This window comes from Pieris rapae, chromosome Z (genome assembly GCF_905147795.1).
Source record: "Pieris rapae chromosome Z, ilPieRapa1.1, whole genome shotgun sequence".
Taxonomy (NCBI): domain Eukaryota; kingdom Metazoa; phylum Arthropoda; class Insecta; order Lepidoptera; family Pieridae; genus Pieris; species Pieris rapae.
The window spans coordinates 1670976-1688471 of NC_059534.1; the positions used below are offsets into that span (position 1 = coordinate 1670976).

Consider the following 17496-nt stretch of genomic DNA (forward strand, 5'->3'; position numbering starts at 1 on the left):
TTAAAAGAATTTCCAGTTCATTATAAATAAAGACATTAACCATTTTATTCAACAGTCAAAGTGACAATTGACAGTGCTTCATACGCTGCTAGTCTGTGGAGAAAGAGAACCGCTGCGCTTTCTCAAATATACTTGGAATTTCTTTCAATATAGTGTTGTTAACAAAAAGCAACTTAAATCCCACGGCTGTTCTCTTTCCGCATGTTCTAAAAGCTTACTTGAAAAGGTGGAATCTTGCATAGGTATTGATTTTAGGTGTAGTTTGTTTTTATGAAAAATGTTAATTTTACTCTCAGAGCGAATATATAATTGAATGGATTGACACATTGACGTTGACAGTTTTTGAAGTTTGATGTTACTATAGACTATATCTGCAAATACATAATCTGTAGAAAAATGTATAATGTAAGGAAATGTCTCTTATATTTCTATTTTAATTATACATAATATTTAAAAAAACATAGTTCATATATTTTCGAAAAAAATATAAGTCATCGCTTATATAAAATACACTTTATCTATGCATTGATAGAGAAAAGTGAGTCATTAAACATTCTGGAAACAAACAAAAATATAAAAACAAATTTTGACTTTAATTTGCGAAAGAATTATCACAGAATACGACGAACGTGAATTTATCTTTTAGGGTTGAGTGGAGTTTTTAATACCAAAGTTACAACATTTGTATAATATATTATAGACAAAATTATAGAAAATTCCATTATTAGTTAATTATTATTAAAAAGTCCACTCTGTACACCAGCTAATTCTCATAATTATTGCTTAATTTAAATAACCAAATTGTACAAGATGAAATAGCTTTTTGGACTACAATAATTATAAATTTTTATTTGTTACAATTGTCAATGACAGAAAACCACAAATACAAACATTTTTTGATTTTACTACAATTGATACAAAATTTAACAAAATTTGTAATTAAGCAAAAATTATGATTATAAGTGTACCACCGACGTCATAAACTCTTTTTGGTCCCTAAACATAATTAACCTATGAAAATACATGCTTAAAACTACAAGACCACAGCTCTACAGATAATACTTCATAAAATCGGATACATAAACTGTGGTCTCAGGCACTGAATAGTGCATAAATAAAGATCAAAGACAATTTAATCTATTATCACGGAGAATTTGTAACCAAACATGGCAACATTGTATTTTAATATGTCACTCGTAATTGTGTTCAGTATGAACCAAGACAAGATGGCGATGTGCTACAATTTTTTGAAAATATTTGTTATATTAATAATCTCTCTTAAAATTTTATGAAAAAATCGTGTTTTTTTTTTAATAACACGATATGATTTTATACGTAAATACCTTTTATAATCAAAAGTTAGCCTTGGGGCTTGTACCTATCTAGCCAAACGATGAACCAATTTGTATGGAGATGACATACACGATAAGGGTGTATAAGACCGCCTTTAAAAAAATATAGAATATATTGCTTTCGCAACTATTTTTTTTAAATTATCTGTGGATTACTATAATAGTATTAACCCCCGAGTAACATCTTATAATACATAGGCTTAGAAATATTTTATATTGCCTTAAATGTAACTAATTTGTCTCATTCGTAGTTAATTTTTCTTCAGAGGATCGAGGTTGTCTATTGAAAAATCGTCGTTTCCAAAGCTGATCCCTCTGCTGAAGCCGTCCTGTAATTGACAATTGACTTTAGACAATTGTCAACATTGAGAATGACAATAGCCTATTAACCATTTCATAATATTTCTTAGTGTTGAATTTAAATATAATAATATTCAAATTCAAATAGAATAAAAAACAACTCTCGTCAAGAATAAAGAACAAGTCTGTTTTATAACCATGACAAAAAAGAAGCCAGAGTTGACCCAATTCTCTTTTTTAAATTATTCCTTTATACATACCTTCATTTCCGTAATGGTCTTATCCAGAAACCCGTCAAATCCTCTATCCAACTCCCGCTTCTCGCTCAAATTGGTGAATCCATTAAAGTTGTTGCCATAACCGAATATGCCAGCCTTCTGCGTGTCAAACGGGTCATAGCCTGTCAGATTGGGCGACGTGAACACTGACGTTTGAAGGTTCAAGTCAATGTCATAATTCGGCTTGGGAGCGAACGACTGAGCCGGGACTGTGAACGGCGTCGAGCCGAACGGGTCATTCCCGTTTTGGTTTTGACGTTTCGGCGTTTTTGGCGGTGGAGCGACTGGAAAATTAATTAAATTCGTTAATTCACTTCAATGTTAATACAATTACAGTTTAGTTTGACAGTTTGACTTAAACTTAGTATTTAAGATGTAAGTTTTATGGAGTTTTGGAGTAAAACTCGGAAATAATAATTAATATATGGATTTTTCTCTACGTCGCGACCCTTTAACGTGATAGGAATGTGTCGTACTTTAACCGTGTCATATCATGACAAATGTTTTTAAGTGTAATCTGTGCATGGATGGTACGTTACAGTGCGACGCCATCTTACCATCGGCTTCTTAATTATGAATATTCAATTAGAATTTTTTGAGGCAATACGATTGAGTAATAAATAATTTTGTGAGACAGAAAGAGACAAAATGCCTGTTTATACTTGCTCTTCTTTGGGTGATCTAAGAGCCGTTAGTTCACAAAAAATTATAACCATGGTAACGTATTCTTATAGCAACACAGAAATACTTACGAATTGGCGTTGGACTCTCTATGGTAGAGTTGAATCGCGACACAGGCTCGGATTCGTAGGCACGGGGATCGAATTCTGTTAAAAATAGTAAAATGAATAAAAATTACATACCACTGAAACAACAAAAAGGAATGGACCTACTCGAAAGAGTTATAAGACGAGGAAAGAAGAGATGGACACATCATTATATAGAAGGAGATATATGAAGAATGCTAAAATATGGAGGTGGCTTAGATCCTAAAACGGGCCATACAAATTGAACACTAATAAAAGTAATATATATATAGTAAAAAAAGAAAAAGAGAAGATACACAATTATTGTATGGATTAATTAATAATAATAATATACCACTATCAGAGTCCGAGTTCATGAGGAGACCCTCCAGTTTGGTTCCTACCGATGGAGTCTTGCTTGGAGACAAGTCACCCAGGAGCATACTATGAAAATAAATTAGAAAAAAACAAAAAATATAAAAAAAAAATTAGACAAAAACCGAACTAAGTATTTGAAATGTAGAATAACATCGAAGATTTAGAAAATAACAAAAATTATAGAAATTAATAAAATATATATAAAATAAAAAAAATATAGAAAATAAAAAAAAAACAAGAAAAAAATATGGTTACATAAAAAAATCGGTACTACCATTAAACCCCTTTAAAAAGTCCGTCAAAAACTCACCCAGTCTTATTGTTGTGAACTGGTGGCGGAGTTGACAACAACAAATTATTGTCATTCGAATTGTTGGTGTCCGTCGAGTTGTTTGACATCGCATCTGCGCCTGGAATTTACACACATAAACGTTCAAACTCATTTATTCATACATGATACAGTGTACACTTATGAACGTCAAAAAAGAAATATATATAAATGGCTTCTAATTTTACATATTCAGTTCTAAAATCAAGGGCGTAGAACGGAAGAGAAGAATTGGCAATAAACCCTCCACCACTCTTTTTAACCGCCAAGTTTTTCTTTTAAACAACGTTTGTAAGCAGCTGCAACCATTACACGATGTTCAACATGACTGCATGCAACCACCTGGAACCTCTGATCCTACCAGAGCTTCATCTGTTTCCTTAGGTCTTTTGGTGGTTGAGTTGCCAGGTTCTTCCTTAAGGAAGTTTTTCCTTTATCTTCTTCGTTCTCACCCTCTTATATATTTAGTTATCTACTGCATCATGCTAATACAAATACTATACAGTTATCCTAACATTTATAACATACCAACCACTAATCGCTACTTTAAAAAGCTCACAAAAAAATTAGGTCCGGGCCTCAGATTTCTGTTTTAAATGCGCAATTAGAAAGTTGTTGCGGGATTCTATCGTATGAGAATGGGATAGGAATGAGAGTCGCACACTGGAACCAGGCCAACACTAGCCTTTTGCAAACAAAAAGAAACTCACCAAACTCAGTCACCTTCCCATTACACCCAAAACCATTTGCAATACTCAGAGACGAGATCTGCTTCTCCAACTCCGGTGGCGTTTTGAACTCCACTATGTCCGATATTTTGTTGCGACTGAGGTACGCGGACAAGTCGTCCTTGTATGTTATCCTTGACAGCTCCTGCAATCAATCAACAGCCTGTTTAAAGGACAAACAAAAGAAGACCGATAGAGTAGTACAAATAATATCTCTTCCTGCAGAGGAGTTCTTTAGCCAAAACGGAGTGTTAATTATTCTTATGCGGCAATCGGGCATAAGGCTCATCTGATCTCTTTTAATGACTGGTACACTCGTTGAAGGATCCAATAATGCCAATGGATGCGAGTCCGTTGCCGGCCTTTTAATAAATGGTACACTTGTTAAAGGAGCTTAAGTTTCCTCCTCCTAAGCCTGGTGATGCAAAAAGTTCCTCATAAAACGCTTGGTGAAACTTGGACGTGCGATGATGAAACTCAGGTGCAGGTATGCGGTAGAAGCTGCAGAGAGACCCCACATCTTCATACCAAGGAATTAGTTCAATATATTACCTGTAATCGGTTCTTATATGCTGTAATCTGCAATTCCAGCTTTTTGTTTTGGAGCGTCAACTTCTGCAACTCTATATACTTCCCGTTGTCATTCAAAAAGCGCCTGAAAATTATAAAGATTACAGCATGTGGAGGAAGAACAGGTTCCCCCAACCTAAGTATCGAACAGTCTGACCCAATGCTGCTAACACTAACAGAATATTCCTCCTAGGATCTTGGACCTCTTTTAAAAACCTCGAAAATTTTTTGTTCTACAGTCAGGTTTGAGAGGTAATTTCAAAATAAAAACATGACATCTTGATTCCTCCTGAATCTGGGAGGAAATCTTCCAAGTTGGCGTCACCGGTCTGACCACTGACTGGCTCCGATAGATATATGCCTAACACTTCGATATTTAAGGTGTGACGTCATCGAAAAGATTGTAGCTACATTTGGAGAAAGGTTTTTTTTAAAACAGGGGGCAAACGGTCAGAAGGCTCACCTGATGTTAAGTGATACCGCCGCCCATGGACACTCAATGCCAGAGGACACACGAGTGCGTTGCCGATCTTTTAAGAATTGGAACGCTCTTTTCTTAAGTCCCTAAGTCGAATTGGAAATACTTCAGGTTCTTTTAAAAGCTAGTCAGATCTCTGACCGCCTGGACGCCCTTAATGGTTATTTTTGACATCGAATCTCTGCTGGCCTGAATGGCCTTAACAGCTCAGGCTGTTTTAGCGATCGTAGACCTGGACTTTTACAAGTGTCCTGTGAGATTTGGGCCGTCGCGGGTGGTCAATAGTCTTAAGGGCAGGACAGAAACTGATTGGAGTGAGCGAAGTCTTTGGGTAGAATGCCTAGCGAACCCCGAGGGCCCATCTTAAGGGCGTGTGATGAGCTGAGGTGTTTCAGTGGGTAGGGTCTCGCTATCCCTCTGAATAGCAGAGGGTTTTGAGTGTAGATCCAGCCCCACAGTCCCCGCGTCAAGTTCGGAGTGAGCGAAGTATGGGACATGTCGTATTGTCTCTGGCGATGGGAACCATAAATAACTTACCTATATGCCAGATCAAACGCCTGTCCAATAGTCAAGGTGATTTCCGAAGCCAATTTCGTCGAAATAAACACAAAACATTCGTGTTTCTCCATATTTGTATCGTGTCCATTTACACCGTTGACTGTACTACCACCTGAAAAAAATAATACAGCGTTGGTAATAATAGAAAATTGGTAATGATACAGAATTGATAATAATACAGCGTTGCTAGTCATGGAACATGGTTAATAATTCAGTGACGGTAACCAGCAATTTAAGAAGAAAATTGAATTATAATATTTTTTTATGTAATTTATGTATATTAATAATTAGAATGTAAAAAAGATTTAAGAGAGTAACCGTATTTTTATGTCATCTAATACACTGTTTGTAATAACACACACAGTCACAGTCATATCGACATTAAGCCTATGGATAGAAGATGAAATGAAGGTCTGAAGAAGAGCAGCACCTTCCAGCTTCCATACTTAAGTAGGAGATTCAACTTAAATGACTTAAATTTGTCTAACATGCAAAATACCTTACCTTTAGCAATAAAAGAGAAATACTTCTTCGCCCCTTTATCATCAGCGCAGTAAGAGATCCTATGAAGTGGAAATTGATACATCACGTTGTTCGATCGTGGCTCCTAAAATGCGAATTTAGAGATTAAAGTCATGTTAGAACCAATCAGTCAATCAATATATTTACAACTTCAAAAATACTGAACGAATTTTGACACAGTTCACCCAAATAGATCGGTAAATAATTGTTTGAAAAAAAAAAAATTCTGTAAATTTACTGACTGCTGTTGAGGTCACAAAATAGGCAAGGTTAGAATCCAGATAATAATAATACAGTGGCGCCAACACCTTTTAAGTAGGTGATCAGCCTTTGCCTGATTTGGTCTGGGTTACGATGTTTCCGCTGCAGTCTTTAGGGGTCTAATTCCTATGTATCTGTTTCATAAGGCAAATATCTGATCAGCTGTGTTTGACAATTATTGGGTCTAAGGCTTAGAGCACAGTACTCACAGTCTCGATATTCAAGCCTACGTGTCATTAGAAACTTTAGAAACGAAATCGTAGTTGACATTTCAGTCACGTACGAGCCCAAAATGGAGGGACAGTTTCACTTTTCACTTTACTATTGTGTTCATTGTAGGATGTTATTCTTTCACGTTCATAGTGTTGTAATCGTTACTAATGAGGTAAAATTTGTCAGTTTGTAATTTACCAGCCACGTATGTAAGTCATGGGCTATATTTACCCGACTAAAGACTTTTGTCCGACTCTTTGTTACGCTGCGAATAGATATACGAGTTTTTGAGAAATGTAAAGCTTGATAATGCTTACAAGTTGGTGACATATGTCTAACTTTAAAAAATAAATCGTTTATCATGTCATCATAAACACTTAACTTAAATAAGTCTCACAACTTTAGGTCTAAAGACTGCCCCAAAAGAGATACCTTGCCTTTAAAATATCTAATCACCATCCCCTTAGCAGGAATTTACTTCGGGGATGATTGAATAGTAGACTGAATAGATTTGTAATACTTCGTGGTGCAAAATGCACCCACAGCCGTGTTGGCTATAAAAAAACAAGTCAAACTAAAAACTTCTGCACGCTTTACACACATATTTCGAAGGATTCATGAGGAAAGTTGACACTTTCCCTAAGGCATGATCCCTTGGCGTTCCGTAGAAATGTAGGGCCTCTCTGCATCTTCTACCATGGAAAGAGTTCAGAGTTGGTGGGATTTATACCTGCAGCTCAGTTTCATCATCGAATTTCATTTTTTTTTTTACGCCGGCTTATTCTCTCGGCCAACAACCTCTGCCTTCTTTGCCGATGAGTAGGGATGCCAACAGGCTCGAATTCTATGACGTAGAATAAGCGATACCATGATCTTATGTTCCAAAATAAACCTTTTTTTTTCAATGCAGAATATGAAATATGTACCCTTTAAGGCAGTTTCACCAGCATGTGAAACCAGCTGCCCAATGAAGTATTTAGGAAACAATTAGCCTGTTACGTAAGAAAAATAATATATGTAAATATCTAAAATATACCTGTATAGCCACTCCATCTACAGACACGGTGATCTCCACCTTTTTGCATTTGGCAGCATCTTTTGTCTCCGACTTCTTCAGTTGCTGCGTGAATTGCAACTTCTTGATGGCGTCCTTGACCACTTCAATCCCTTTCGGCTGATCCACATGTGTGCAGCCGAGGAACTGAAAGTTTTTGGAAAATTTTAAATTTCTCATCAAAACTGTTAAAAGCTCCTACGAAGCTTAGCTAAGGTGTTCCGGTCCAAGAACCAGAAAGCTGAATGAAACAAGAATGCCGTCTGAAGCCGACACCGGTAATGAAGCAGGACCGTGACATGCTATGAACGTGACAGAACAGTGCCGAGCATGGCGAATTGGAGAATGGGCTATTTCAGAGTATTTTCTGACGGAGCGAATAAAAAATATGGTTTTAAAAAGCGTTTTGGAGTAGAATTACTTAGAGTTAAACAAAACATATATTTAATCATATGTAAAACACTGATTTTTATTCATATGACACAAATCTGTCGCTACTGTTCAAATGTATGTGATGTTGTACCTTAGAAATCACAACCCATTTTTATCTTTGTTAATTCGTTTATTCCTCACAAACAACAGTAATTATTTTATATTCTTATAGAAAATGCTCAAGGGTAAAATACATGTTCACTCTTAAAAGCCTATTTTCTTCTTTTAGTATCATGTATTTATGTTGCCACATACATCAAAATCTTATAGAAAATACTACACAATATAATATGAACATTTTTGTAGCATATCGTAGATAGAATAGAAATAGAAATGCTTCAAGCGTTGTCTACAAATGTCTTTAGCTGTCAAATCCTAATACTGTCATGTCGTCGAAGGCTTGAACGAGATATAATCTGTCTACGGTTCCTGGGTCATTGGGGTGCTTTGAATAATACATGATTTTAGTTTTACTGTATACAAACCACTCGCGTACAACAATAGAATATGAGCGAAATAATGAGATGTTAATTTCTATGCAAGGAATGAATACAATATAACTGTCGAAGAGAGTGCCTCCGTCTGGGTATACTCTCCGTCTGGCAATACTCTCGGGGCGTAATTCCGACGATTCAGGAACGATTTCCTAAATCGTCGGAATACTACCCCCTCCCCCCCCCACGCCTATGAAAGCCTGACTAAGCAAAATATACAGCCTTGACTCGTAAAATCTGTGTAATTTACAAATGACAATCAAGTAACCAACAACGTTTGCCTGCAAGCATGATACGCAAAACATCTAGGAAATGATGTTAAATTAAAACCCATTAATTTGCATGAATTCCAGTCACTAATCTAACATATAAATAAATCACGATGTTCGTGACCTCAGCGTGTGTGTGTGTTAAGGAAGATCGTTGCACAAGCCACACTAAACAAAGTACACATGTCGCAGTAAAATGCTAACGTGATTGAATATCGAACTTTGATTAACTGTCTAGACATTAAATTTACTCTCTGATTTAGTTAAATTTTTACTGCGACACATATAGTCAAAATCTGTTATAACTACATCGAAGGGACTACTCATATTTGGTCGTAAAAACCGATAGTCGTAACAGCCGATGAACTTATTAGTAAAAACTCAATACAATAGAATTCAGCCGGGACCTTGATTTTGGTCAATATAACCTGTATGTTCTAAACGATGTCTATATATTTTACATAAAGTACATAATAATTACATATGTCACGGTCAATGGCTTTAAGTATCATGTCGCATGCAATGTTCATAGTTTAATTAATATAATAATACGGATCTTAATATTATTAGTGGGTTCGTTGCCGATTTTTGAGGGAGAGTTTTGATGGTTTAGAGAGCTTGTGTGGACAACTTTAGGCTTGTTTTCAGTGGTAACGTTAATTACTGGGGGAAGTCCAGGGGAAGATGGAAGGCACTAGACCGCGCGGCAGGTCATCTACACGTTGGACTGATCAGATTAAGTCCGCTGTAGGAGAATCACTGAATCAGTGCAGCAGGATGACCTCCAATAGGCAGCGGTGGCAGGGCGCCGTGAAGCGCATCACATCTGCGCCTTCTACCACATAGTGATCACGACCGCTCTGGCAACAGCGTACCGAATGAGAAGAAGTTAATTACTGGGGGGATCTCTTAATCTCTTTCGGGATCCTAGGCTTCTGTGCCTAAATGAGTCTAATGCCAGACCAGCTGACAAAGCTGTTTTGTTTAAATCATACAGACAGGCCGACAGAATACCGACAATTCTTATCATACAGTACAACTGTAATGAGTTCATGTGACGTACGCCCCCACTGATAAGAGGCAACACCCACAAACACGTGCCGGCTCAAATATCCTTTGTAATGCGGAATATAAACAATTTATAAATAAACCATTCTAGCACTTCCATTATTGCAACATTTTCCTCAACATATTGAAAGTGTGTGTGTCAGCTGGATAGTTAAAGCTTCTTATTAAAATCTTCCTGATGCAGCAAAAAGCCAGCAATTGGTGGGAGGCAGTACAGGATTTTCGCTGGAGGACAAGACACTTTTTGGGTAGTAGAGCCAGCGGAGTGTGAGTAAGAGAAGCACCGACGGACACAGACGGCTGATCATCTACCTGTGTAAATAACTATTACTATTATTGTACCTTGGGCACCCGTTTCGTACTTTACTTGTACGTTTCGTTAATTATATAATTACTGTTAAACAATACCCAATAGAAAATTATTTCTCTAAATAATAAATTAATCCCCGCGATAACGCGGTTCATGCAGACCGCTTTATAAGAAATAGGAGGAGGAGAAGTATTCCAGTAAAACCCAGATATAATAAAAATTTCAAAGCTAAAAACACGAATTTTATAGTTATTTGCGTTTAAATGTACATAACAATATAATAGAAACAGCACACAAAACTAATTGTGGATACTATAAAATTCACATTACAGAAATGTATGTAATGTATGTATGTAATATATTTATTCATAAAAAGTTACACTTTCAATTCAACCATACCCTGCAAAACTGCATACGCAGTTTGACTGTAAACGGCAGAAATCAGAATATCGGGAAACCTCCGCGTTATAGAGGATTACTGTAAATACTTTTATCGCGTATTCGCTTGTTTTTTCAACGAAAAGACCGTGCCAATAAGGGTCATCGCCAGAATCACTCATGCGCCGCTCATCTCAAATACGGCCTCGGGTTGAAGGTGACGATTTCTTTGTCATACGACCTTCAATTATATTTGTTCCTTTCATATTGTTCTCTTATTTATTTAATTTACACTTCGTATACATAAACACGTCACATACGTTATTAGGCAAGAGCCCTATTGCTTTTAATATTATTTTTTTTATCCCCAGTTTACCGATACAGTAAAATTATTCTCGTAATGCGTAAATTCCTGATAATCGTGTTAATAATCTATCGTTTTTTTGAGTTTCTCTTCAGATCAACCATACTAAGAAAGGCAAAGGAGTGACACCTGAGATGTGGAGCTGGAGACGAATGCTGACAATACAGTGGATATCTATCATCAGCCCTTTCTTTGTCTTTTTGGGGCAGTCCATTGGTTAGTTATTGACCATCTTCCATCTGTACAGCGCGCTACGTGTTGCCCATCTCCATTTGCGTTGTAGAGCATGATGAGCATCTATTATTTTTGGAAGTTTAATTACAATAGCATATCCTTCGCATGCTGGCATGACGGAACCATACTTAGCTTATGTACAAAGTGATTTATTATACAATTACTAGAAACCCTATTGCTCCTTCTTGCTCTTTACGAGCCAAGTGTACATTTTGCTGACTCGTGCTTTCTTTATCACCGTGGGCATTGGAGTAACGGCCCGAAGGTACATCCAAACAGAAACACTCTCTTCAATCGTTATGTACAATACAATTAATAATAATAATAAAGCCACTTAAATCCATTCAATTACTTTTCTTCAAGAAAAGAACGCACCATTTCTTAAAAGGCCGACAACACGCTTGCTAGTCTTCTGGCAAAGTGGGTGTTCATGGGCGGCGGTATCGCTTATCATTGATGAGCCTCGTAAAAGTAACTGATCATCATTAACGTACGTAATTGTAATTTACATTTTTGTTTCTGCATAAACCCCTTTTGGGTAAAGATCTCTTGAACTTTCCATTTGGAACTGTTTTAGCTTCCTCCATGACTTAACTTTTAATTAGTAATAATTTTTCGTAAGTAGTTATCATCATATCTATTATTCAGCATCCAGTTGACCCAGGAACGCTTTTATATCTCCTAAACCCTTCACGAATAGGTCGCACTCTGCCGAAGACAAAATTAAGCTGCGAGAGTAAGCAGGCAACGGTCGCTTCTCCACGCTAGACTTTACGAGTTGATTACAGCAAAAAATTGTATGACCTGAACATCCTATAATTAATTTGTTTTTATTAGACACGTACATAATAATTTATACCTCTACAAAAATCTCTTTCCACTTTAAAATATTAAAACCAGTGGCTCTAGAACCATTTCAGGTCTGAAGCTCAGATTTCAGCATCCTTATAGGCAAGCAGGTAATCTTCGATTGGATCTGATAACGCCATCTACACATCCTCGACTTACCGGTTGCAACTGCACCCAGCACAAAACAGGCTTAAAATTCGTAATTACCTTAACCAAATACGCCACATGCCCCTTCACCAACGCGTCTGGTGCGTGTATCCAGTTCCTGCCATTTGGGGTACCGTTCGCCTTGCCTTTGCCCTGCCAGAAGAGCAGGGTAGACATTCTGAAACAAATACACAAAATTGCTTGAAATTTTATAAAACACAAGGCATGGACGGCACCGACTGTACCCTCCGGTTTTGGACCTCTTAAAGGATGAGCTCTGGAATGCCATCACCGTCCTTGGACAAACTCGAGAGCTGGCGGAACTCTATTTCAGTATATTATAAATGATTATAGTACCGAGAATATATATATAAATCAGTAGCGCTACAACCTTTTAGGGCTGGACCTCAGACTTTACTATATCTGTTTCATGATCATTTGTCAATCTAATAGGTAAGTAGGTGATCAGCTTGTTCAGCCTGATCAGCCATCAGGTAAGCCGGTTTCCTCACGATGTTTTCCTTCACCTTTCGAGCGAATGTTAAATGCACACATAGAAAGTCCATTGGTGCACATCCGAACATCGAACCTACGAACTCAGACATGAGTAACTAACAGGCTGAAGCCAAGTCTAAAAATATTTAAACCGTTGTACTTTACATTCGCTTAGATAAATAATTTTCCGTTTAAATTACGCAGATAACAATTATAGCTACACGCGTTGCATTCATGTGTTTCTGTTCGTGTTAATGAATAAATTAATAAATTAATAATGTAATATATATTTGTTTGTAGCTTATCTCTTGATCTATTGAAGCTATTTTAAATTTACAAATAGAAAGCTTTATACTCGCTAGGCAGAACTAAGCTCGCCAAAACAACTAGAGCTGTAAACGCTCTAAAAGTCACCAGCGGGATTCCATTTTCAAAAAAAATCCTTCGTCCGATTTTTCGTTACTTATGAATGCTGCCAATATATAATATGATTTATTGAATTAAATATTGTTTAATATTTAATTATTAAAAAATATTATTAATAGGAGTCCCTTTAGGCAAGGTTCCGAAGATACTGGCAGCGTTCCCCCTTTGAATAGCTAGACTAATTTTTTGTGCGAGGTAGCTGCCAGCTCTTCATTCTACTGTGATGTCGACTAACCTTTTTGATAATTCCCTAAAAAGCCTTAACGCGCTAGGACCCCACGGACCAAGGGTATCTACACCGAATGGGACAAAATCATATTCAGAGCCTAGACCCCTGTATTTTCAGCCGCACCACAATATTTTTTTTAATAATTAAATTTTAAGGTTAGTTATTAGGTATATTTTTATGTATTCTAATATCATAACATCGGATTGTACATGTGTTAGAATGTTCTTCAAATATTGTTAGGACTCTACAACACCATGGAGTTTGATAGTTCGCGCTTAGGCTGACAAAAAAGAGTCACACATTTAAATCTCATGAAACTAGTCTAAAACAACTGCGCAAGTGTACAACAAAAAACTCGGCTTTGTATCGCGCTGCCCGGACATACAACGACCACTACCTTGACTTGTAAACTATTGCGGATTATGTTTAAAAGCATAACGTGACCAGACGTCCCGTTTTGAACTGTCCCTTTTCGCTATTAGTCCCGGTATCCCCGAAATGAACTGCGGGACGCAAAATTGTCCTATTTGAGAAAACGCGCGACAATTTGAGCAGCTAAATACAAAAAAAATCGTGCTAAGAGTTCCATTCATATTTGAAATCGTCATTGATATTTTTCTGCAGCATGGAACCCTTTTGGGTAAATATAATTTATTTAATAATTTCTACGCTACAATATAATTATGGTGGGAAAGATCGGACGGGTATTGGGGACTACGGAAGAGTTGCTGTATCCGGTACAGGACAAGAAGAGCCTTAAGAGACTGACGAACCTACTTTTATATTATGTAATATATCTTTGACTTTGACATCTTATATGTTAAGTATGTGTTTTAATTCGTTGTTAGCTTACAATATAAGCTAAATAAATAATACGCATCACGTTTGACAAACACAGTATTTTTTTAAAAATCGAACATTTTCAAAACGCACCTGCATAGAGCTAACATTCAAACATCGAACAATTTATCTTAAACCTATATCACCTAACACGCAATACGCTGCTTAATATCAACAGCCACACGTGCCAAATTCCAATACAAACACTTAAAACTTCCGTCGTTACATAATTTATTAGTAAAACACCTTAACTCAAAGCTATAAGGTTCATATTACCGAGTTCTCTTTCTTAGCTAACAACGCTCGCACTAAACGCGACCTTATTGGTTTGGCATAGGTTATATAATACCTTGTGTCGGTTACGACGTTTATCAATTAGGTGACACACAATTCCGTACTAAGCACGGCCTGGCACGGTCTGATGCAAGCTAGTTCATTCAACCACTTGTAGTGTTGTTAATATTTCGATATCGAGTATAAAACTATTATTTTCAATTAATAACTGCGATTTTACACAATTACATATATTTTTTGTTACACATGTACAATTTAATGTCTTCTATAAAACTGTAGTACACTGCTCTGTTGTCAATACCTTCCGCAGCATATAGGAATTTTTATTGGTGTCAAAACCATAACTATTTAAAAGCCTATTAAATCAAAACATTGTTGGAGTCTATTTAAATCAAATATTTCCTCTTTGCAACATAATTAAGTGTAGATGATAATAAAACGGTGAGGGAAACATATCGGTAGGATCCAACGGCGTGTGTCAGTCACAAAAGGCTGATTCTTGTTCATTAGATTTTAAAATGATCATGAAACAGATTCAGAAATCTGAGGCCCAGACCTAAGAAGGTTCTAGCGCCACTGATTTATTTAATAAATAAAACGTTCACTGTACATCTGAATATTATTTCCAAACTGTAGTTTTAAATTAATGACGTCATAGTTATGTTTTGTACATACATATGTGTTGCAGTAAAAGGTTTCTGCTCACAAACAACACAAAAACTAATATAATATATATTAATTTTGACCCTGAAAAACTATCAATTCGTAATATATCATTAACAAGCATGACATGAGTGAAATAATTTGTGTCTTAAAATACATATTTCAGCAATACATTTGATTTTCATCATACATATACGTCATATGATGAAATAAACTCAAATGTTTAATAATAATATGACAAGATCGACATATCATTGGTTACCTATCAATTTATATTCCAATTGGCCGTGAACTTCCTTCGATCCTTCAAAGAGCGAACCAATTCTTAAAAACGTTGCAAGCCTCGCGGCAGCGTGAGTGTTAATTGACGGTGGTATTACTAAAAACCAGATTAACCTGCTCCATTGTCACCCATTCTTAGTAAGTCTTCTGTGTCTACACTGATTCCAGTACATGTTTGACTTAAATTGGGGCACAGCCATGTTTCGTACGAAGGAATAGTAGAGAGCTTAACCCATAGACACCTTTATATTTGTCATTCCACGTTAACCCATTGACACGTTTCGTATATAGAAACCACATAACATTTATCGATAATGTATAGTACAACACTATGCACTTATTTCGTCATAGATCCAGGAAAACTGGAGATAAGCAGTTTAAAAATATCTTTGATTTCCTTTAACATCTGAACAAGGTCTTAAATGAATTCAAACTGGTGACAAGAAAATAGGCGGTAGAACAGGGGCGCAATGGAGTTATTAATTTATTTTATACATAGCATATAGCATGTGGAGTGTTCAGAAGACTTGTTCTGACTTCTGACTAATACCGTTCGGCGCCAAGGCAATACAAAATACCATCATCAATAGTATCAACTCAATGTTTATTTTTCTACAATTAAGAGTTTCGTAAGGCAATTTTTGCCGTGCACCACCACTATGTGGTACCAGCTGCACACTGAAGTATTTTCGAAACAATTCAATTTTGGGTCCCTCAAAGAGCGTACCAATTCTTAAAAGACTGACAATGCACTTGCGAGCCTTGTGCAATGTGAGTGTTTGTGGGCGTTATTACTTAACATCAGGTGAGCCTCCTGCCCGTTTGCCCATTGTCCGTGAATTTCAAATAATTCAGAGTCAACTTCAACTTAAACTTTTATTTACCCCATTCTCACCTCAGTCTTTCCAGACCTGTCACAAATATATCCAGTTCTGGTGCAGAAGGAGACCGTCACCAATTCAGCTCATGATCTGGTGACAGATTTACCTTCCGTCGTGTACTAAACGTGAACACCCTCCATGGTAAATGCGGTAGAAGATAAAGAGAACCCACATCTCTACCCAAAAAGAACAAGCCGCACCGAAAGTGGATACGGGAAGAAACTGGTACTGGGGAGTTCCCGCCCAACAAGACACTGCTAGCAGAGAACAGTTCGTGAGCTGTTGTTAAAACCCTCGAATATGTATTCGAAGTAGGACTTAAGCACGAAGACGCGGCCCCATAAGGGTCTGGTGACGATCCTTTTAAGGGATTTTAGATGATTTTATATTTAGAACACTGTCCTAAATAGATAACGACGACTCTCATGTGCGCTTCAAATAAACAGGATGTTCCAAAAGATAATTATGGCGCACACGCAATTCGAAAATGTTTAAAAACATGTTTTTGTTCTAATCACAACTCACGACGTATCAAAATAGTTTTATTTTGATTTATTCAAGCATTTATTCAAGTCGTAACAGATTCCTATAAAATAACACTTTCTTTTTCTCATCTCATATATTTAATAAAATACAGATATGGAGCCCCCATGCCCCATATTTTAAAACCGGAAATCTATTAATCTAAGTGGATAATATCAGACGTGAACTTTAACCATCTATTGGCCCAAATTGGCTCGAATTTGTATGATTCAAGGGCCTATTACGATACATATCCTTGGGACATGGGACGAAAATTTATTTTTAATCGTGTATTTATTTACTTGAACATTCGGATTGGCAAAGACATTTTATTCGTTCAAAAATAAATCAGTGGCGCTACAAGCTCTTTGGGTCTTGGCCTCAGATTTCTGAGTCTGTTTCATGATCATTTTCAAATTTAATAGGCAAGTAGGTGATCAGCCTCCAGTGCCTGACACACACTTAAGGTGTGACTTTTTGGGTCTAAGACATGTCTGGGCCTCGGGTTCCTGTATCCGTTACATTATTGTCAATAGGCAAGTCATCAACCTGT

At 36.7% G+C, this 17496-nt stretch overlaps 1 protein-coding gene across 3 annotated transcripts in view; it reads right to left on the bottom strand.

Moving 5' to 3' along the window:
- Positions 1 to 1340: 1340 nt before the first annotated feature.
- LOC110992654 (PTB domain-containing adapter protein ced-6) overlaps positions 1341 to 17496 on the bottom strand; it is a 32074-nt gene continuing 15918 nt past the window's right edge. For all 3 annotated transcript variants that reach the window (XM_022258560.2, XM_022258559.2, XM_022258558.2), the window contains 11 exons: positions 12372 to 12489; positions 7749 to 7913; positions 6221 to 6323; positions 5696 to 5828; positions 4663 to 4765; positions 4093 to 4255; positions 3365 to 3464; positions 3032 to 3120; positions 2683 to 2757; positions 1913 to 2214; positions 1341 to 1681 (listed from right to left, as the gene is read on the bottom strand). In XM_022258560.2, the coding sequence (XP_022114252.2) occupies positions 1604 to 1681; positions 1913 to 2214; positions 2683 to 2757; positions 3032 to 3120; positions 3365 to 3464; positions 4093 to 4255; positions 4663 to 4765; positions 5696 to 5828; positions 6221 to 6323; positions 7749 to 7913; positions 12372 to 12488 (1428 nt within the window). In that variant the 5' untranslated portion in view covers position 12489 and the 3' untranslated portion in view covers positions 1341 to 1603. The remainder of the gene's footprint in view (positions 1682 to 1912; positions 2215 to 2682; positions 2758 to 3031; positions 3121 to 3364; positions 3465 to 4092; positions 4256 to 4662; positions 4766 to 5695; positions 5829 to 6220; positions 6324 to 7748; positions 7914 to 12371; positions 12490 to 17496) is intronic.